This window comes from Camelus ferus, chromosome 10 (genome assembly GCF_009834535.1).
Source record: "Camelus ferus isolate YT-003-E chromosome 10, BCGSAC_Cfer_1.0, whole genome shotgun sequence".
NCBI lineage: Eukaryota > Metazoa > Chordata > Mammalia > Artiodactyla > Camelidae > Camelus > Camelus ferus.
In genome coordinates this window covers 2,832,237-2,856,036 of record NC_045705.1, presented here as the reverse complement: position 1 = coordinate 2,856,036, position 23,800 = coordinate 2,832,237, and the positions used below count along the sequence as shown (strand labels likewise).

Genomic DNA, 23,800 nt, shown 5'->3' with positions numbered 1-23,800 from the left:
TTTTTCAACCTCTTTTCTGTTCACCCTTATCCCTAGGTTTAACAGTACTTGATACAGAGCAGGCATTGAATGCATTTTTGTAGGGTGATTGAATCATTCGCCCCATTAAGAATCTTTAGTCTTAGATTTCATTCAATACTATTCAATAAACTTATTTTGAACTATGTATATGCAAGGCACTTTGCTAGGTTTAATGGGTTTATGAAGATACAAAAAAGACGGATAATCATAGCTAACATTTATTTTCCCTTTACACTTAGGCACTGTTCAAAGCACTCTGTTTTGGATTATTCAAAATTCACAACATTATAAGATAGAAACTATTTTTGTTTCCATTTTATGGCTGAGTAGGAAGGTAAGACACAAAGGTTACACCCTAAGTGCTAACTACATCACTTCTCTAATAGGTATTATAACTCAGAATTGGACCCTCTGCTTCTGCCTTCTAGAGCCTCACTCCAGTGGCATAGGATGACATGTTCTCGACAGATCATAAAATCAGGGCACACTTGTAAATGCCATTGAAAGTTTAGATAGCGTGTAATGGGAAAACAAGACGAGGAGGGGTTTGGATTTATGAAAACGTCTCTTCGGTTGGGTGATGAAAATTGAAACTAACTTTTTAAAGTTAGTAGTTAAGTAGAACTCAACAATATATTTTATTTTTAGTCAGTACATCACACTACAGATTTTTAGTCATATTGTTACTGAGTCGAAACTCATTCTACTCACAGCACAATAGGCCAATAAATGGGGAGATGAGGTGCTGGGGCAAGGAAGAGCGACTTTATTCCGAAAGCCGGCAGACTGAGAAGACGGCAGGCTAACGTCTTGGAGAACCGTCTTATTCAAGTCAGGATTCAGGCTCCCTTTATACTAAACAGGGGAGGAGGTGTGGTTGGTTGTTGCAAACTTCTTGGTATAGGAATTCTTTGTTCTTGTGGCTGTCCACATGGGCCAGATCTCTGTAAACCTCCAACAAAACAAATGTTATTTTTTTCCTGCAACTTGTTATCTCTATTTAAGTGCAAAAGTGTTAATACCCTTAAAGGTCAGAGCCTTGAGAATAGGCTCTCCTGTATATTTCAGGCTAAAGGCAACATTATTTTACAAAAGGTGCAGAGCCAGCAAGACTAAGCATAGAAAACGGCACAGGGTTAAAGCCAAAGGAACGATCTAGTATGGAGTCAGATTTGTTCTTTTTTGTTATAGTACTTCAGAACGTTTTGTTATATCTTAAATTGTACTTTAGCTGTCAGAGTCGGCATGATTTAACAGATTAAGAAATAATAATTCAGTATCTGCTCTGGGTCCGGCATTGTCCTGGGTGCTGGGAATAAAGCCATCAACACTTCAAGAGTTTGTCTTCAAGGAGTAACATTCCAGTGGACAAAGACAGACTAAACACATGCCAAGGGATATGTAATGTAATTTTGGGTATTGATAAGTGCTATTAATAAAAATAGAATAATGTTAAAGTAGTGGTGATGGTAGGGTGGGGAACTGCATTAAAATAAAGAGGGAGGGAATAGCTGTCTGGATTAGTGACCTTTGAAAGGAGATGTGAATTGAAGGATGAGTTACAGGCAGATACAGGGAAAGAGTTTTCTAAGCAAAAGAAATGGTAAGTACAAAGGCCTTGAGCTGGGTCTTAACCTTGGTTTCCAGGGGCAGGAAAAAAATCAAGTCGTTGCTGAAGTTTAATGAGTGACCAAATAGTGTGAAAAATTAAGGCGAGGGCTGAGCATTTAGGACCTTGTACACCATTTAGTTTGCAGTAGGAAGTTGGTAATCTTAAGCAAGAGAGAGATGTAATCTGGTTTATGCTTTGGGATAGAAGTTGGCAATTTTTCTCTGTAATGGGCTAGATAATAAATATTTTAGGCTTTGCAGGCCATAAGGTTTCTGTTACAACTCCGGCTCTGCCATCGCAATGAGAAAGCAGCCATAAACAATATGTCAATAGATGAGTGTGGCTGCATTCTAACGAAACTTTACTTACACGGATATTTAAATTTCATATCATGAAATATTTTGATTTTTCAAAAAAATCTAGAAACAGTTTTTAGCTTGGGGACTGTGCAAAAAACAGGCAGAAGGTTGCAGTATGCTGGAACCTGATGGATTCCAGTAGGTGATAGAAGTATTTTGCAACCTCGGAAGAGAACAACTTCACACCTTGAATTAATAGTTAATAGCTAAGGGGAAGTAGTAGTTGCTAATGAAAGAGAAGCTGGGAGGGAGGTGGCAAGGAGTGCTGACTCTCCCTTTTCCTTTTCTCAGGGAGTAATGAGCAGCTGTAGCCACCTCATCCTTTGCTTTAACTCTTGACTTTGGTGAGGGCAGGGTTCAGTGTCCTGACCCCAGGGAGCCTTGGCCGGTGACTACAGTTGCTGTTTTCAAAGTATGGTATTACAATAGTATTTTCTGAATTTTCTTTCTTCAGGTAGGTGGGAGGAGGAAAGTTACAAGGACATGTACTGTTTAATTACTAGAGAGTGAATTTTTCAAATTTGCTTCTCTGCAGCTTTTTATTCTGACTTGCTTGTAACTGGGATAAAATGATCATACTAGCAATAGAACTCCAACGTGTGAAAATGAGTTTGAGAAAAGCAGCAACACCGAGTAAATGCCAGTTCCTTCCTAGTGGCTAAAAAAATACAATTAGGATACAAGTAAAGTAGTGTGAAAGCTCACTCATCTATTGGGTGTTTTTCATGCACAGCAGTAAACTTGTTTGAAAGCTTTTTACTGAGTAGACTTCTCTTCCTGGAGAAAAGATGAGAACAGTTGTGCAAATGTGTACATAATTCAGAAACTTATTTTGGGCAGTATACTTTTCAGCTAATGAACTAGTTACTATGAACTGACCTACTTTAAACATGGGTGCTTTAATGAATTCCAATTTAGCTCATCTAGTTCTAATTTTAAACAATCTAGTTACATGACAGTTTACTAAAAACATAGTTTGATGCTCAGATACTTTATAGAAAAATTTTTGGTTCAGGTAAAGGTGCTTTTAGGATATAGATAGGATATAGGATATAGTTTCGGTAGTTTTGAATTGATACAGAAGTTAGTTTCAGGTAAGAGGGTAATTAACATTTCTTGTTACAAACTTTCTGGTGTAGAGTGGAGAAGTCTGCTACTCATTGGTGTGTATCTGGGGCACGAAGCTTTGATCTGTTACATCACTGCATGTGGCTGGAGAGGAGTCATTAGCACTGTATGTCAACAATACTTATATAGTGCTTTCCACTTATAAGTCACTTACCAAAGTAGTTTTATGACACACTCGCATAGAGGTGGCGATACAGTTTTAAAACCTACATATTCTTAAGGAGCAGAGACAGACTGACTATGATACTATAATAAAATATAATCTTCCCCAAGGGGTAAAATTACAGTGATACAACATTTGAGGGAAACATTTTCAAATATTAACCTTTATGAAAATAACATTAAAAATCATTTGTTTATCACTTTAGATTGATTTTGAGGACACAAAAGATAAAGTGCTGGTGTTTTTCAAGCTGCGACCTGAAGTAATTACTGATGAGAATCTACATAATAGCATTCTTGTTTCATCTATGTTAGAATCACCTATAAATTCCCTTTACCAAGCAGTACGGCAAATATTTGTACCAATGTTGTTAAAGGTGAGTAAATTAAAGTGGCTTGTGTGGTGGTTTTTTTAACCTAAATATTTAGTTAAATGTTTCCACATATGCAAGCATGGTTATTATTTTATTTATTGCTAATATCATTCATATTTTAGTTTTAAAATTAAAATACCTCTTTTTGATTTTTAAAACTTTTATTGTAATCTTTGTTGACAAATAGCGAAATTAGAGAAAGATATAAAATGCAGTCCACATCAGCTGTTACATTGCCTTAGTAAATGATGTTTATAAAGTTTTAACTGTTGGAAGGACTTTTTTCCTTCCCTTATGAGATGGAGGTAGTGTCAGGCTTTGGGTTAAGGTATATTTGGACTTAGTTCTTTTGACAACGTTTTAGGAAGCCAGTTTGGCAGAATTTTGATCATTGTATGCTCTTGTCTGTTTTTATTTAGGATCAGGAATGGAGCAGAAACTTTGATCCCAAACTTCAGAATCTTTTGAGTGAACTAGAAGCTGGATTGGGTATAGTTCTACGAAGATCAGACACTAGCTTATCAAAGTTGAAATTTAAGGAAGATGACACACGAGGTATTTAACCACAGCTTAATCAAAGTAGAAACAATCGCCTTTTTAGGACAGTATTAAAATTAATATATTTCTTCAAAGATTTCTTTCCACATTTTGGGTTGTCTGAGCTTGAGCAGCTTTTGAATGAATAGATTTATATATGGATTTGGAAAAGAGGAAAATGTAATCTTTAATGATGTGCAGTTCATGGAAACAGAAAATATAGTTGATTCCATTATTTGCAGTAGTTATGGTTCTATGAAGTCACTGTGAACTCTGAATTCATGAGTAGTGAACCGTTGCTCCTAGGGTCATGAGCCTCTGTTCATACCATTGTTATCAACTGCTCAATACATAACCTTGTTTTATGTGTGTTTTGGTTTAGACACCTTATTTAATATATAGTTGATTAATTAACATTGACTTCATGGGCAATTCACTATAACTCATGCCTGAATGATGCTTTTCCAACACAAGTCTTTTCTCTGTAAGGCACATCAAAGTATTGTGCTTAGAAACACTAGACAGCACTTCAGAACCGTGCTTGGGGGCCATTAAACAGCAGTATCACCAACAAAAACACAGAGATGTCAGAAACATGGCAATTAATAGGCTACAAAAAAGGCATTTATTTACAGTTGGAGATCGGAAACCAGAAAGCAGTGTTGCTTTGTTCACCCTTAGCCAGGAATCTGTGTGTTGGGCAACTTAATATTTTTACAGCTCTGTGCATGTCTGCAAATGACCATGAAAGCACTGTAAGTATTGATTTTGGATACAGATAAATGTTAGCAAGTGACTTCATAAATCCAGAATCCACAAGTCATGAAGATTGGCCCTAACTGCATATTTTCAAAGATAATAAGCCAGTGACTTTTATTTTAAAATGTGTTTTATCTGAAGCTAATTATAACTTTGTGGCTATAGATAAATTATTCCATATGAAAAATTAATATGAAATGCATGACATATACACGTTATTACTTTAAAATATTAGGTACAGTTTTATACTTTGTTTGAATAGTAAAACAGGTGTTTTTGAATCCCATAAAACCAGAAATAGTGAATTTATTTCCAGTGTGTGATTAAGCAACTAGAGATTGTCCGTTTCATTGGGAAATTTAAAAGCAAATTTTGAAAGTAAAACTATTTTAATTTGCTTATTTTTTCTTTTAGTTTCATTGAGACATACTTGACACATAGCACTATATAAGATTAAGCTGTATAGCATAATGATGTGGCTTAAATACATCAAGAGATGATTATCACAGTAAGTTTAGTGAACATCCATCCTCTCATAAGGATACAAAATTAAATAGAAAAAACTTTTTTTCTTATGATGAGAACTTAGGATTTACTTTCTTAACAACTTTCATATACAACATACAGCAGTATTATTTATATTTATCATGGTGTACATTATATCCCTAGTACTTATTTATCTTTTGGAAGTTTGTACCTTTTTACTGCCTTCATTCAATTCCCCCTTCTCCCATCCCCTGCCACTGGTAACTGTAAATATGCTCTTTTCTGTGAGTTTGTTTTGTTTGTTTTTGAAGTACAATTGATTTACAACACTATATTAGTTTCTCTTATACAACATAGTGATTTGGTATTTCTATACATTTCAAAGTGATCACCATGGTGAGTCTAGTCACAATATGTCACCAAAGATACAGCATAGTTCTTGACTGTAGTCCCCACAGTGTGCATTTCATACCTGCGACTCGTTTATTTTGTATTTGGCAGTTGCACCTCTTAATCGCCTTCATCTGTTTCTGTCCTCTCTCCTCCCCCTCCCCTCTGGTAACCACCTGTTTGTCCTCTGTAACTCTGCTTTTGTTGTGTTATGGTTGTTCGTTTATTTTGTTTCTTAGAATCTACATATAAATAAAATCATACAGTATTTGTCTTTCTCTGCCTGACTTACTTCACTTAGCATATGGCCCTCTAGGTCCATCCATGTTGTCACAACAACCTGGCAAGATTTCATTCTTTTTTATGTCTGAGTAGTAGTCCATTGTGTGTATATAACACAGCTTCCTTATCCATTCATCTACTGATGGGCATTAAGGTCACTTCCATATCTTGGCTTTTGTACATAATTCTGCAGTGAACATAGGAGTGCATATATCTTTTCTAATTTTTTAATTTGTTTTCTTTGGATAAATACCCAGGAATGGAATTGCTGGATCATATGGTAGTTCTAGTTTTAATTTTTTGAGGAGTCTCCGTACTGTTTTCCATTGTGGCTGCTCCAGTTTATGTTCCCACCAACAGTATATGAGGGTTCACTTTCTCCACATTCTCACCAACACTTGTTATTTGTTGTCTTTTTGATAATTGTCATTCTAACAGGTGTGAGGTGATACCTCATTTTGGTTCTGATTTGCATTTCCTGATAATTAGTGATGTTAAGTGATGTTTTTTCATGTGTCTGTTGGCCATCTGTATGTCTTCTTTGGGAAAATGTCTATTAAGACCTTTTGCCTATTTTTTAACGGGGTTGTTTGTTTTTTGACATTAAGTTGAAGTTCTATGTGTTCTTCATATATTACAGATATTAACACCTTATAAGATGTATTATTTTTTAACTGGGTTGTTTGTTTTTTGACATTAAGTTGAAGTTCTATGTGTTCTTCGTATATTACAGATATTAACAACTTATAAGATGTATTGTTTGCAAATATCTTCTCCCATTCAGTAGGTGACCTTTTAGTTTTTTGACAATCTCCTTTTCTGTGCAAAAGCTTTTTAGTTTTATATAGTCCTATTTGTTTATTTTTGCTTTTGTTTCCCTTGCCTGAGAAGATAGGTCTGAGAGAGTGTACTGCCTATGTTTTCATCTAGAAGTTACGGTTTCAGGTCTTAAACATTTAAGTCTTCAGTCCATTTTGAATTTCTTTTTGTGTATGATATGAGAGAAAAGTCTAGTTTCTTTTGCATGTAGCTGTCCAGTTTTTCCAACACCATTTAGTTGAAGAGGCTGTTTTTTCCTCACTGTATATTCTTGCCTCCTATGTTATAGATTAATTGCCCATATAAGTATGAGTTCCTTTCTTGACTCTATTCTTTCCATTGATCTGTGTCTGTATATTTGCCAGTACCATACTGTTTCGATGACTGTAGCTTTGTAGTATAGTTTGAAATCACGACACATGATACTTCCAGCTTTGTTCTTTCTCAAGGTTCTTTTGGCTTTTAAGGGTCTTTTGTGTTTTCAGACAACTTTCATTTGTTCCAGTTCTGTGGAAAATGCTATTGGTAGTTTGATAGCGATGGCATTGAATCTGTAGATTGCCTTGGAGAGTATGATCATTTTAACAATATTGATTGTTCCAATCCATGAACATGGTGTACCTTTCTGTTTGTTTCTGTCATCTTCAATTTCTTTCATCAGTGTCTTAAACTTTTCTGAGTACAGATCTCTTACCCTCTTAGGTAGGTTTATTCCTATATGTTTTGTTTTATTTTTTTGAAATGATTAAAAGTGGGGTTGTTTTCTTAATTTCTTTCTGATAGTCTGTTGTTAGGGTATAGAAATACAACAGATTACTATATAGAAATTTTGTATCTTGAAATCTTATCTAATTGTTGAGCTCTAGTAGTCTTTGTGGAGTCTTGAGTATTTTCTGTATAGTGTCATGTCATCTGCAGTGACAGTTTCACTTTTTCACTTTGGATCCCTTTTCTTTTTCTTACGTGATTGCTGTGACTAGGGCTTCCAATATTGTTGAATAAAAGTGATGAGTGGGCAGCCTTGTCTTGTTCCTGATCTTAGAGGAAGTGCTTTCAGCTTTTCACTGTTGGGGATTATGTTAGCTGTGGATTTACCATATATGTGCTTGATTTTGTTGAGGTATGGTCCCTCGATACCCACTTTGTTGTTGAGACTTTTCCAACATAAATGGATACTGACTTTTGTCAAAAGTTTGTATCTATTGAGATGCCCATGTGATTTTTAATAATGTGGTATATTACATTGATTTGTGGATATTAAATCATCCTTGTATCCCTGGGATAAATCCCACTTGATGATATGTGACCCTTTTAATGTATTCTTGAATTTGGTTTTCTAATACTCTGTTGAATTTTGCATCTATGGTCATCAGTGATACTGGCCTGAAATTTTCTTCTTTTGTGACACCTGTGGTTTGGTTTCAGGGAGATACTGGCCTCAGAAAGTAAGTATGGAACCATACTTTCCTTTGCACTTTTTTAGAATAGTTTGAGGAGGGATAGGTGTTAACTCTAAATGTTTGGTTGTCTTCACCTGTGAAGCCATCTAGTCCTGGACTTTTGTTTCTTAGGAGTTGTTTTTTGACTGATTCAGTTTCATTACTGGTAATTGGTCTGTTCGTATTTTCTATTTCTTCCTGGTTCAGTCTTGGGAGGTTGCACATTTCTAGGAATTTGTCCATTTCTTTTAGTTGTCCATTTTATTGTCATGTAGTTGTTCATAGTAGTCTCTTATTACCCTTTGATTTTCTGTGGTGGTGGAAGTAACTTCTTTTTCATTTCTGAATTTATTAATTTGGGCCCTTTCTCTGTTCCTTGATGAGTGGCACAGTTTATCAATGCTGTTTATCTTTTCAAAGAACCAGCACTTAGTTGCATTGATTTTTTTTCTATTTTTTTAGTCTCTATTTCACTTATTTCTGCCCTTCTGATCTTCAGAATTTCTTTGCTTCTACTAACTTTGGGTTTTGCTTGTTCTTTTTCTAGTTTTTTTTAGGTGTAAGATTATGTTGTTTGAGATTTTTCTTGTTTCCTGCGGTAGGCTTGTATCACTGTAAAATTCCCTCTTAGAACTGGTGTTGCTGCATTACATAGATTTTAGATTAATGTGTTTTCATTTTCTTTCGTCTTCAGGTATTTTTTTATTTCTTCTATGATCCATTGGTTAGTGGCATATGATTTAGCCTCGATGTTTGTGTTTTTCGCAGTGTTTTCTCCTAGTTGATTACTAATCTCAGAGCATTATGGTCAGAAAAGATGCTTGGTATGATTTCAGTGTTCTTAAATTTACTGAGTCTTATTTTGTGTCCTGTCATGTGATTTGTCCTGGAAACAAACCATCGCACTTGAAGTCAATGTGTTTTCTTCTGCTTTTGGATGGAATGTCATATGTATGTTTATTTTGTCTAATGTGTTTAAGGCCATTTGTTTGCTTATTGACTTTCTGTCTGGATAATCTGTCCATTGATGTAAGTGGGGTGTTAAAGTTCCCTACTGTGATTGTATTACTGTCAGTTCTCTTTATGCCTATTAATACTTGCTTTATTTAGGTGCTCCTATTTTGGGTGCAAATATATTTATAATCATTATATCTTTTGGGGGGTTGATCCCTTGATCATTATGTGATGTTCTTTATCTCTTGTTACAGTCTTTGTTTTAAAGTCTATTTTGTCTGATGTAAGTATTGCTGTCTGGCTTTCTTTTCCTTTCTGTTTGCGTGGAATACCTTTCCTCATCGCCTCGTTTTCAGTCTGTGTCTTTAGATCTGAAACGAGTCTCTAGAAGGCAGATTCATATGGCTCTTGTTTCTGTATCCATTCAGCCAGTTTAAAGGAATTATTGATAGGTGTGTAGTTACTGCTGTTTTATTAATTGTTTTGGGGTTGTCTTTGTAGTTCTTTTCTATTCCTTTCTTTTGTTCTTTTCCCTTGTGCTCTGATGACTATTTTTAGTGTTATTTTTAATCCCTTTCTCTTTTGTGTGTGTGTGTGTATCTGTTAGAGATTTTTGGTTTGTGGTTACTGTGATGTTTCTGTGTTACAATCTCTCTATGTGTGTGCATATGTATATTTATGATTACTTTAGGTTGCTGATCTCTTAAACACAAATACTTTTATTAACGCTGCATTTTTAGTCCTTTGCTCCATGTTTACTGTTTCTGACAGAATATTTTACATCTTTTTGTGCATTTCTTACCTGCTTATTGAGGACATAGACCATTTTCCTACTTTTGTCTTTTAACTTTATGACTAGCTTGATAGGTGGCTGATTTACTACCTTTAATGTGTGTTTGCCTTTACCAATGAGGTTTTTCTTTCACAATATTCTTGTTTCTAGTCATGGCCTTTTCTTTTTCACTTGGTGAAATCCCTTTGGTGTTTGATGGTGCTGAACTCTTAACTTTTTTCTCATATGTAAAACTCGATCTTTCCATCAAATCTGAGTGAAAGCCTTGTGGGTTTTAGCTTTTTCCCTTTCCTCACTTTGAATGTATCATGCTAGTCCCTTCTGGCCTGCAAAGTCAGCTTTATAGGATAGCCTTTAATGACAGCCTTGTTCCCTTGTAACTTGTTGCTTTTCCTTTGCAGATTTTAATATCCTGTCTGTCTTTAACTTTTGCCATTTTAATTACAGTGTGTCTTGGTGTGATCCCCTTTTGAATTGATCCTCTGTGCTTCCTGGACCTATATGTCTGTTTCCTTTCCAGGTTAGGAAAGTTTTCAGCTATTATGTCATTAAACATATTCTCTGCCCCTTTCTCTCTGTTCTCTTTGGAACCCCTATAATGCTAATGTTATTAGGCTTAACGTTGTCTTAGAGGTCTCTTAAACTGTCCTCATATCTTTTTATCCTTTTTTATTTTTCTCTTCAGCGTCAGTGACTTCCACTTACTGTCTTCCAGCTCACTGATTTGTTTCTCATTATCATCTAAACTGTCATTTCCTTGTTGTATAGTTATTTAGTCATTGTATTCCTCATCTCTGTTTGGGTCTTAAGCTTTTTATTGTGTAGTTTGCTTATCTCTACTTCATTAGTTCTTTTCATGGGGTTTTATCTTGTTCTTTTGTTTGGAACATATTATTCTGTTTTATTTTGCTGATTTACTGTTTTTATTTCTGTGTATCTGGTAGGTTGGTTGTTTCCCGACCTAGAAGAATGGCCTTTTGTAAGGGATGTCCTGTGTGTCCTAGCAGTACATGCCTCTCTGGTCATCAGAGCTATATGCTTGAGGTGTGTCCCCTGTGTGGGCTGCCTGTGTCCTTCTGTTGTGGTGGGCTGACTACTCTGGGTGGTCTGCTTGGCATGACTGGTCCTGGTCTGGTTGGTTGCCAGGACCTGTTCTGTGTGGAGGCTCTTGGCTACTGATGGTCAGAGTAGGGTCCAGGCTTTAATAAGCTAGAAAGAGGATTCCAAATTGATGCTTACCAGCACTAGTTTCCATGTGGTAGACTGTGCTCCCAAAAGTAGCTGCTGCCAGTGTCTGCGTCCTCAGGGCGAGCAGCAGCTGCCTCCTGCCTCCCCAGGAGGCTCTGGAAGATCAGCAGGTGGGTCTGACCCAGGCTCCTTTCAGATTACTTTCATATTCTGCCCTGAGTCCTAGAACATGTGAGATTTTGTGTGTGCCCCTGCAGAGTGGGGTCTCTATTTCCCACAGCCCTCTAGTTCCTCTAAAAGTAAGCTCCACTCGCCCTCAGAGGCTAAGCCTTCCAGGGACTCATCCGTCTTGGCGCAGGACTCCTGGGCTTGGGGCCTGGTGTGAGGTTGGGGCTCTTTGCTCCTTGGGGAGAACCTCTCCAACTGTAATTATTGCCCTGTTTGTCTGCTGCCCCCTCTGGGGGTTTGTGTCTTTACCACGCTGCCTCTCTGCCCCTCCTGCCCATCTTGTTGTGGTTCCTTCTTTTCTGTTTTCAGTTGTGGGAGAGCTTTTCTGCTAGTCTTTTGGTCTTTCTCATCAACAGCTGCTCTGTAAATAGCGGTAATCTTGGTGTGCCCATGGGAGGAGGGGAGCTCGGGGTCTTCATACCCCACCATCGTGGCCAGTCTCCTTTTGGAGCTTCGTCCATGGCCACCAGGAGATTGGATGAAACAAAATGGGGTGTCAGGGGGATTAGCTGTCTGTGGGATTAACTTTGGTCTCTAATTTGCTTCTATTTTGAAATTAAATTACAAACACTGATTGATTGAATTTCCAATTTGGATGATATTCCATAGCATGAATGGTATTGGAATTATATTTAGGAAAGCTTTATGTTGGAGAAACAAAGTCATCGATAAAAGGTGCTGGTTGACAGTTTAGACATGAATGGTTTACAAAAGCATATAGAAAAAGAAACTCGATGTGAAATATAAATTTGATGCTGTTTTTGTTTCTGGTGTATTTAAATAAGAACTTTTTGTTCATAGAAATTGTAAAAACTTAGTTTCTGTACATCCTCAAGAATTGAGAAACGAGAAACGTACAAAGTCAGTGCGTGAAACCAGTAACTTTCTGGCTTTTCATTTTCAATTGATATTTCTTGTTTCTTTTTTCTTCTTCTAGTTTTATTGAGATAATTGGCATACAGCACTGTATAAGTTTAAGGTGTGCAGCATAAAGATTTGACTTACTTACATACATCATGAAATAATTTCCACAGTAAGTGTAGTCAACATCTGTCATCTCATATAGATACAAACAGAAGAAGTTTTTTTTCTTATGGTGAGAAATCTTAGGATTTATTCTCTTTACTACTTGCACATATAACATAAAGAATTGTTAATTATATTTACCATGTTGTACATTACATCCCTAGTGCTATTTATCTTGTAACTAGGAGATTTTTACCTTTTGACCACCTTTGTCCAATTCCCCCCCCACCCTACCCCCACCTTTGATAACCAGCAATCTGATCTTTTTCTGAGTTTGTTTGATTTTTGAAGTATAATTGACGTACAAAACTATGTTAGTTCCTGGTGTACAACATGGGGACTTTATCTTTCTTTACATTTCAAAATGATCACCATGATAACAATTGATATTTCTTTTTTTTTTTTTTTCCCCTTTTCACTTATACAGGTATTCTCACACCAAGTGATGAGTTCCAGTTCTGGATAGAACAAGCTCACCGTGGAAGTAAACAGATTACTAAAGAAAGAGCCAGTTATTTTAAAGAGTTATTTGAAACAATTGCAAGGGTATGTGATTCATACATAGTTATGAATCAGGCTTTTGATAGAAGTACTTTAGCATTCAGTTTTTACTAGATTTACCTCTGTTTTAAAATCACTTCTTGATGGTTGTAGACAAAATATATCCTTCAAATGTGGTAGGGTTTACTTAAGATGTGTATTTAACTTTAGTGCAACTTAGAAACCCAAATTTTTAAAAAAGTTAAATTCTAATCTTTAGTGAATGTTTTTCTCAAAGATTTAAGTACCTCTCTGCAGGTAAAGTGGGCAAAACAAAACCCTAATACTAACGGAGGTTTATCCATGTGGAGGTAATAAGTTCTTTGAAAAGAATGTTCACTTTATTCAAATTAGCATTTTGGAGGAATCTGAAATATAGAGACTTAGTTGGTTACTTATTTGATTATTCCTTGATGTATCTACAGAGAGGTTAAATAAGTAATCATTTTAAGTATTTTTTCAAAAATTATTCTTTTTGAAATAAATATATAGTAATTTTTTATTCATTCATAATATTTCAGTAATATTTGAAGTGTTTGGAATGGATTTAAACTTTTTTGTAACAATGATGAAATGTAGAATAGCTATGTGTGGGTAACATTGTGCAACATAGTAAATGAATGAATAAAGATAGGTAAATTGAAATGGGTCAGGTATACATGGCGTTAAGGCCACCTCCAGTGAGTGAATGAAAGAAGTGTCTCCAAATTTAAAGGAACTTAGGCCAAGGGTAAAAACAAATTTATAGACTTTATGCAATTCTTATTTTTTTCTTCTAGCTTTTGTGAAATTTATGTTTGTGAAGGAGCTTATAAGGTATTTGCATAAAGAAGTAATATATCAACTGGTAGCAGAAGAGGAGAAAGTAACCTGGCAGATATTAGAGCTGTAGCATTTGAAAAAGTCTGAGTAGTTTGACTATATTGCTCAAGGTACAAATACGATTTTGTTTAAAGGTGAATGCCTCTTGATTTTAGGAGTTTTATAACTTGGATGGTCTGTCCTTACTGGAAGTAGTCGACTTGGTGGAGACCACTCGGGATGTTGTAGACGACGTGTGGAGACAGACGGAGCATGACCATTATCCTGAGTCACGGATGTTGCATCTCTTAGATATTATAGGTACTAGAAAGAAAACCTTTTGAAATTTTGGAAGCCTGCCTTATTTTGTTTCCTGTTTTTCCCTTTAAGTCCTTATCTAAACTGCTCCTTAGTGTAATAATTGTGGCTTAAAGTAACTCTTAGAGCAAATCATATAGAATTACTTAAGTAGATATTTGTATATAGTTTAATTTAAATCATTTATCAAATTCTTTGACAATTAATACAACTAAATTAACATAGATTTTTAGTCACTATGCATGTATTTAGACTTTATTTTGTAACAAAATGAAAAGCTTAATATATATTGTCTTATCCATGGATATTGAAAGTATATATACTTTTTTATTTTGAAGTACATATACTTTTTGACCAAGACTATACCTTTCTCATTATTATCCTGAGGAAATATTAGACACATACACAAAGGTGTATGTGCAAGGATATTTATTACAGCATTGTTTGTAAAATGAGAGAAACAAATAGCAGTTGAGAACTGGTTAATGTTATATCCATACAGTGAGCTCTGCAGCTTTTAAAAAATGTATATATATTTTTGTGCTTGAAAGATATACATAATATATTGAAAGATGCAAAAATACAAATATGTGTATGTATGTGTATTAAAAAAAATTTCTTATGGACAGTGCCAGTGTAAGAGGATGGATGTGATATTTCATAGTTCTTTAGTTTGCTAATTTGTATAGTATTTTACCATAAGCATGTATTATGCAAATATTCAGTAAAAAGATACATTCATTAAAAAGTTTGTTTTATGTTTTATTAGGTGGTTCATTTGGAAGATTTGTTCAGAAAAAGTTGGGAACTTTGAACCTATGGGAAGACCCTTACTATCTTGTGAAGGAAAATCTGAAAGCTGGTATTTCAATTTGTGAGCAGTGGGTAATTGCCTGTAATCACCTAACAGGTCAGGTGTGGCAGCGCTATGTTCCTCATCCATGGAAAAATGAGAAATATTTTCCTGAAACACTTGCCAAACTGGGCACACGCCTTGAAGAGGTATCATTTGATTATTTGGATATTTGTTTGTAAGTGTGAAGTAGGTCCTCACTTGTTTGCGAATGTGTTTTATAATTAATAAGCACTACTTGTATCTGATAGAAATTTAACTTTTGGGAGAGAAGGAAAGTTAAAGTGCGATGATTTGTGGCCGTCATGTGGTGCAGTAGCAGATGCCCAGCGGGGACAAAATCAGTGCTGGGTTCCACTTCCTTTCTTTCTCTGGTGTGTGGCTATTCAGCTTGGAAGTTGTGAACTTCAATTTTGTTGCTCTTTGTTGTCCATGTGTGGAAGCTCTCAGACTTTCTTTGGTCTTGAAATTGTTTGTAAGCAGGAATGGTTTTTTAGGGAGTACACAGTGGACATATTTGAAACAGCTGCCTAATTTACATAAGTTGTGAGTTTCAGTGGGGAACTTACACGTCGAGCTTGAAGGGCAGGCAAAATGAGAACGTGCAGAGGCTGCAAAGCTGGCTTTCCTTTTGTGCTTAGGGGAGCCGGAACTCTTCGGGGGTTGTTGCTATTGTTTTTAATCTTTCTCATTGTGAGAAATTTTAAAAAATACACAGAAATAAAATAGTATAATGAATGCCAGTGTATCTATCGCTCAATTTCAGTGGCCACTGACATATTTGATTCCTGCTCCATCTTTGTCTCCCCGCCTTATTTTTTTTTTGTTGTTGTTGTTTTTTTTTTGCTGAAGTATTTTTAAAGCAAATCTACAAAATCTTATACTTTCACCCTTAAAATATAATCATGATACTAATATCATGCCTAACAAAATGATAATAATTTCTTAATATCATTTTATACCTAATAAAAGTTCAAGTTTCCTGATTGTCTCAGAAAAGTTTGTAGTTACTAGAAGCTAGTTTTATGAACCAGGCTGCTTCCTAGGCGACACTGTACAGTTCTTACACGTGACATCGGGAGGCACGTAGTGCCTGGTTTTCCCCCTTTCCGTGAGTTAAGTGTGATCACTGGGTTCACGTGTGATGAGGCTGGCCTGTCTGTTGTAGTGCTTTTCATCAACTTTTTCTTAATGATTGATCATGAGGAGTTGCAAAATGATGACTTTCTGATTCTTTTGTTCTCTCTGCATTTATTAATGATGACGGAATAACATTTCCTCTGTCATAGTTTTTACTCTGAAATATAGTTCGTGCAGAAATGGCAGTATAGACAATTACTTTTTTCTTTTTATTTATTGCTTTTTACTTTTTTTTTTTTTGTAGGGGGGCAGGTAATTAGGTTTTTATTTTACTGTTTATTTACTTATTTTAATGGAGGTACTGGGGATTGAACCCAGGACCTTGTGCATGCTAGGCACACACTCTACCACTGAACTATGCCCTCCCACTGTCTATCGCTTCTTAGAACAATGAACAATGAGTTAGTGTCATAGTAAGTTCCATAGGCAATCAATGAAATGTTTTTAGTGGTATTATGAACCTATGAGTTTTTTTATTTGCGAGTTTCAACCTATTTTACTTATTACTGTGCTCAAGTTGTCCCATCTTGGGGCAGTGAGTACCCTTTTAAAGTTGGCTCTGTGTCATTTTGACATGAATCCAGTGTTTCTTTGATAACTTACTGACTTTGAGGCCCCTCAAAATGTACTGACCCATCTTGTACATTTTCCATTTCATACCTGGAATTAGTCCTTTCTCCAAAGATCCTCCTACTTAGTGGAAAATAGTACTTAACAACAACAATCTAGCTGGGGAAGTGCTAGATGGTATTTAGTTATTAATGCTTTTAGGCCTTCTCAGTAGACAGCATTGTTAAATTGGCATTTTTGCTTTTATCAAGAGAAAAATAAATCATGAGTTTGTACTGATATTTACAGCTCAAATGGAAGATTACAGCAGTTTTAGTTAACCTTTTTGGTTAGCTTTTGATGATTGGTAGAATTAAATACAAAATACAATAATGTTTTCCAGCTGTTTGTAAGTTATACATAATGGAGTTAACATACGGTTCATTGTTAGAAGTGCAGTTTACTGCGGAATGATGAAGATTAGAAGGTTTTACTATGTTAAGGAGGAGAGACTCTAAAACTTTCCTTAAATGAACCTTGAACATAGTTTGAAAATGTTTAGATTTTATGTCTTCACTAGAGTTGAGCACAGTGGTGGTAGTAGTGCGATGATACAGTGTGTCTTCGCGCATCACTTCGATTATAGATGAGTAGTAATTATCAGACTGTAGTTTCAGTTTTATTCATTTCAGAGAACCTAGGTTAAAGAAATTCTTGCCTAATCTCTTTAGATTTTAGACCTATTTATGCTGCTTTTTTGATTTAAGTGAATTTATTGTTTCAATATTTTATGTTTCAGGTCTTGGCTGTTAGAACGATTCATGAGAAACTTCTGTATTTTTCACCTGCCAGTGATGAGAAAATCACATGCCTGGCTCGAGTGTTTGAACCTTTTACTGGCCTGAATCCTGTGCAGTATAATCCATATACTGAGGTTGGAGAGATACATATATGTTTGTGTATATAGTTTCCTGTTTCTGTTCTTTTTAAAGGCAGAATTTTAAAGTCTAACCATATTGTTAATTTGTTTAGCCTTTATGGAAAGCTGCAGTGTCTCAGTATGAAAAAATTATTGCACCTGCAGAACGAAAAATAGCAGGAAAACTGAAAAATTATATTTCAGAAATTCAAGATAGTCCACAGCAGGTAAAATAATGAAGGATTTCACTTTTAATATTTCCCTTAAGCTATTTTAGGAGATACTCATGTTTTTACCAAGTTGATCCTCCTGAGATGAACATATACTTATTTTATATTAGCTTCTTCAAGCATTTCTGAAATACGAAGAGTTGGTGAAGCGTCCAACTATAAGCAAGGAACTGATGTTAGAAAGAGAAACTTTACTGGCAAGACTTACGGACTCAGTTAAAGGTAAGAGTTTATCAGAAATTAGTGTTTGCTTGAGAAGATATTTTTTAGGTTACTTTTTTCTTTGTTGTATACCATTTAGGATTAAGAGATTACATTTTATGACCTCTATATGCTGAAGATTAATTTACTATTTCTGTGATAAATGATAGATTTTTTGGATTAACTGGTTATTTTCTTCCTCTGACTTGATACATGGTAAAAACTCTCTGAGGATAAGGGACAAACTCATTATTTTTTTGTTTACAACATTTGACATAGTGCTTGGTACTTGGGAGGCATTTAGAAAATGTTTTCTAAATGTGTGTAATCATTTATTTGATTTAAATTATATAGATTTTCGATTAGATTTTGAGAAACGATGCCGTGGAATTCCTGGTGATGCATCTGGACCACTTTCTGGCAAAAACCTTTCAGAAGTTGTCAATAATATAGTTTGGGTACGCCAGCTCGAACTGAAGGTATTGCTTTTAATAAAAGTTGAAGAATACTAATTTTAAAATGTGCTAAATTAGTGTAGAAGGCACTCTAAAACTGTAGCGAAAACATTAAAAAAATTGTCTTGGCATATCTAATTTTCATGTAAAAATGTAGAATTTTGAAAGTGAAAAATATGAAGAACATTATTTTCAAAGGATTTTTTAATTCTTTGAAATGTGTCATTGCAGAATCTTGGTAGGTGCAGTCTGTCTGCAAGTATGTTTATGTAAATAAGTCATTCTAGGTTGAAAGGCAAGTTAAAGGGGTGAAATATTCTAGTATTGCCCAGAGTAGTGGCAGCATATAGACTTAAAGGACTATGATTTTAATATCAAAGTTAAGGGGAGAGGGTATACTCAGTGGTACAGAGAGTGCTTAGCATGCACGAGGTCTTGGTTTCCATCCCCAGTACTTCCATTAAATAAAATAATAAATAAATAAACTTAATTACCTCCCCCCCAAAACAAAACAAACAAAAAACCAAAGTTGACCTAAGAATCTTGTGTGCTTACTAGTTAGTATGCAGTACAGTGTTTTGCACTTGACTTGTGCAATAAATATTAATTGGCTGTAATGTATCATTAAGAGTAAGCAGATAAACAATACTATAAAGTCTAGCATATTTGAGAGTTCTACCTATTCAAGTTTATATTTTTGATGTTTTGTTTTCTGTAATATCCTGCCTAATCTTGTCAGTCAGCTTTCCAAGATGCTGCAATGTTCTTTGTACAGTTGTGGAGGAAAGGCATTTCTCCTTTAATTGGCATTCAAATTGACCTAAATCATTATTTGAGCTATTAACCAGAGCATTTAGTAAAGGGCTCAAATTATTGCTTAACATGTTTAGGAGTATTGCTGAATCCTTGGAATTTCACCTGTATTTCCCTTATATTACTCTTTAGATTATGCCTTACATGTGTTATCCTCAGTGTTCTGTTATTCTGAGGTTGTATAATTCAGAAACAAAGTAGGGGTTGATATTCTTAAATTCACTGGCAAATCTTCCATTTTACTGCTTACAGAGGAATGGGAAAACAATTTCTGAATCACAGACCAGAGAAGGAGGCTGGTTTTATGGTATTTTTGTTGTAATTTAAATAAGAAATATTCCTGTAATTTGGCTTTTTAAGGTAGATGATACCATCAAGATTGCAGAGGCTCTTCTGTCTGACTTGTCAGGATTTCGATCTTTCCATCGAACTGCTGAAGATGTCTTAGACCAGTTTAAACTGTATGAACAGGAACAATTTGATGATTGGTCCAGGGATGTTCAGTCTGGTTTGTCTGATCCCAGGTCTGGTCTGTGGTAAGTATACGTATTCTAAACAGTGAAATCTACACAAGAGTCTTTTCTTGTGTTATTAATCCAATGACAAGATGAAATGAATCATCTCTACTCCTCTCTCCTTTCTCTAAAGTTGCTGCTGCTTTTAGTATTTTTTGGGGGGGGGGAGGGATGGGTTTAGTTTTCGATGATCAACTGTTAAGTCTTTAAGGTTGGAAATTTTGATTGCCTTCCCCTCCTTCTCATATCTCTTCCCCAGAACTACAGATTCCCATTCTGGAATTAGGCTTCCCCTCTCCCTTGGTTTCTTGTTACTGGTATACATATATTTTCCTACATTTTAATGTTAATATTTTATATATACTGCTCCCCACCATCACACACACACACACACATACACACAAACACACACATTGTAAACTAAAATTTCATTATTTTTAAACTCCTTGAGATGAAGGGTATTTCTTCATGGTGTCCAACACAATAAGTTTTTGGTAAATAGTTATTAAGCTATATTGAATGTAATTTAACTGGTTAACCTAATTATTCTAATGCCTATTTGAAATGGATAGTTTAGAAAAACTAGTGTTCCTTTGTTCAGGTCAACTTTCCCCAGCATGTTATTGTCTGTATTTTAGAAACTTGTAATTTTTTTAGAAGCTTGCTATTTTTTAAAAGTAACTTTGGTCATAATAGAAAGTTCTTTTTGTTTTCCCTATACTACTGCACTGAATAATTAGGCCAAAAGTGTTAGCTTTTAAACTGAGTGAATAATTTTGTTTTCCCTTTATCTTGCATTTTGGTTCTGGAGGAAGAATAAAAGAATCAAAAGGTGCTGGGGCATAATGATTATAACTTTGTCATTTAACTCTTTGCCTTTCTATCCCAAAACTAAAATATGAGAGATGCTTCAGGCATCTCCTGTAAAAAAAAAAAAAAAAAAAAAAGGTAGAGTTCTTTAGTCAAGTATTTATTTTGGGAAATTTTCACCCTTTTACCACTGTAGCTCTGGTGGAGATCCACTGTGTGTGGTAGCTTACATGCCACAAGGACTGAGACCTGCAGTAAAGAAGCCCGTTTAACCTTCTTCAGCCTCTTGTTTCCCATTTGGTGATGCAACCCCTGACTCTTGCTTTTTTTTTTGAGTAAAATCTATTATTGTTCTATAGAGTCAGGTGTGTTTTAGAAAATATTTTAGACTGTGCTGGTGTGTAGAGACTCGTTTTGAATATTCAAATAAAGACAAAAAGCGTCACTGTTAGTTTCTGACAGGCTTTAAGTTTTTATAGGAAAGTTTGGGCTAAATCATTATTTTAAGCTATTTTAAAGCATCTGCTTTTTATTATGCTGTATTTTATGTGTTACTAAGTCAGCTTCACAGATTCTGTTCATCACTTATCAGTAGCTTACTTTCTAAGACTTGCAGTTTCTTCTAATTGTGAAAGTGATTTGAAAGGAAGAGCATTATATAAACCTGATCCTGGAAGAAGAGTCATGAAAACATAATACTTCAAGTTTAATTTAGCTTCTCATTTTCACAGTCCATGCTGACTTGAGTGCCCCAATGTAAAAATTTACTATTGTGGCTTTTAGAAGAAACACAAAGAAAAGGCAGTCCTTACATAGCAAAACGTAGAAGAATGAAACATATGAATATCTCTACTCCTACTATTTTGATGTTTATTACTGACCCTTTAATAAAAGTATTAAAAACCAAATAAGCTGACTTAAAAATCCTAAGGTATCTTTTAGAAAGTGAATCAAAACCTTTTTTCCTTTATGATGGGTATGATGTCAATTTTAAGTCTTAGTTGAAGATTGAAGTCAGAAAAATCAATCTCAAAAACTGCTTTGTTGAAATACTAATGTGATGGTATATTTTGGATATTGTAGTTTATCTGAATTATGAAATACTATGTGGAAAAAATAACTTGAAAACTTTACTTTGAGTTAATATATTTACAGTAAAGTTGTAAAAAACTTATGTTTTTCATTAGTCAAGAGTGAGAACATGAAATTTAAATAAAGTTATTTATTTTGTTTTGTAGTATTGAGGCTAATAGTCAAATTATGGAATTGGACCCTAATGATGGATCATTAAGAGTGCATTATTCAGATCGGTTGGTGATTCTTCTGAGGGAAGTTCGTCAGCTTTCTGCACTTGGCTTTGTTATTCCTGCCAAAATACAGCAAGTTGCAAACATTGCACAGAAATTCTGCAAGCAAGCAATTATTCTGAAACAGGTATGAAATCATACTTTTGAAAACATGGCTATTCAGAGTTCATTAGAATATTTTAAAGGGCTTTGTTTTCTGCTTTTGATTTTGTTAGGCTAATAGAATAGCACTGTTAAATCTTGTGAAGTTATTGTTTGGTAAATGACTGCATTACAAAATTTGCTTTGTAATTTCCTATATGGGAATTTATTAATGTGAGGTATTACTGCTTTTCATTCTAAAAGCACTTGTAAAAGTAGAATATTCTTTCTTTTTTCTTCTTTCTTTCCTGTTTCTGTCATGGGTCTTAAAGTACTTTCTAAGTAAGGGTCCTCTCCCTGCCTTCCAGGGGCAGATTCTTTGAAACTACCAAGCAGATGGATTGGTCTGTTTTTGGTCATTTCCTTGGTCTACACGTTCCACATGTTGCCATCAAATCATTTACCTGTTTAAAACCACTTGTTACTGCCTCACTGTCCATCTCCTTAGCATAGTATACAAGGCTCTTCTCAGTCATGCCCTAGCACACCTGCCTGGTCATGGCCTTCACTCCCTAGACCCTTCCCGTCATGTTCCACCCTGTGCATCAGTGTGTGCAGCTTGGCTCCTCTCTGAACGTGTCTGTGCACTGATACTTGTTCCCTTTGATTGGAACACTCAGAATTATCCTTTAATTCCCAACTCGCAAGTCACTTTGTTTGTTGTGTCTTTTGTTTGATTGTTCCTAATTTTGTGTGCCGTGTGCACATCACTCTTAAAACACTTTTTTATAGTGTTGAAATTTTTCATCTTTTCTTTCACTGGATTAATAGATCTTAGAGGGCAGGAACAATATCTTGTGTATTTTGTCTCTATTTATTCTTTCATCCAATAAAGATTCATTGAGCACTTATACTGCGAGGCACAGTGTCCTGAGGATATAAAAATGAGTACAGTACTGTCATACTTTGGTACAGGGTTTCTCAGCCTCAGAACTTTTGACATTTGGACTGGCTGTTTTGTGGGTGATGTCCTGTGCCTTGTAGGATGTTTAGCAGCATCCCTGGCCAGTAGCACCAGCCTAGTCCTGACAATCAAAAATGTCTGTAGACGTTGCCAAGTGTCCTCCTGGGTTCAGATCAGCCATGGTTGAGAACCCCTGGTCTAGTGGGAGAAAGCAAACCAAACACTGAGTTCTCATTAAATATCAGGCCTTCTGGTAGATGCCTTATTTATGTTATTTCAATTAATCCCCCATTTTCACTTATCTAACTGGGGATCAGATTTGTAACAGTTTTCCCAGTGCCACACAGTAAGTTATGAAGCTGTGATTTGATTCCATGTCTCCCTGACTCCAAAGCCCATATTTATTCCATTGCAATTCATATAGTGATGACAGATATATGAAAAAATAGATATAATACTTAATATATTATGAGTGCTATATTATAGATACATGTTCAGAAAGTCCCATGAAAGAATAGAGGTGAAAATTTTCCATTATTTTCCTGGGCAGAGGTAAAGGTCACGTGAGATAGATCTTTACAGGGGAATGATATTTGATGTGAGTCTGGAATAGTATACATGTTTTCTCAAGAGCACAAGGAGGAACAGATAATCATTTCACATGGAGGGACTATATATTCAAAAGCAGAGGTTTGCTCACTTCTGTATCTGAGATATTTAACACAATAAAAGCTCAGGTGAACAGAT

At 35.3% G+C, this 23,800-nt stretch overlaps 1 protein-coding gene across 1 annotated transcript in view; it reads left to right on the top strand.

Annotated features, from left to right (window-relative positions):
- The window catches only part of DYNC2H1 (dynein cytoplasmic 2 heavy chain 1), a 264,118-nt gene that overhangs the window by 827 nt on the left and 239,491 nt on the right, over positions 1–23,800 (top strand). The window contains 11 exon segments of the mRNA XM_006186202.3: positions 3,489–3,659; positions 4,076–4,211; positions 12,985–13,103; positions 14,075–14,219; positions 14,986–15,218; positions 17,558–17,692; positions 17,791–17,904; positions 18,018–18,129; positions 18,463–18,587; positions 19,737–19,912; positions 21,940–22,135. Of these exon segments, the coding sequence (XP_006186264.2) occupies positions 3,489–3,659; positions 4,076–4,211; positions 12,985–13,103; positions 14,075–14,219; positions 14,986–15,218; positions 17,558–17,692; positions 17,791–17,904; positions 18,018–18,129; positions 18,463–18,587; positions 19,737–19,912; positions 21,940–22,135 (1,662 nt within the window).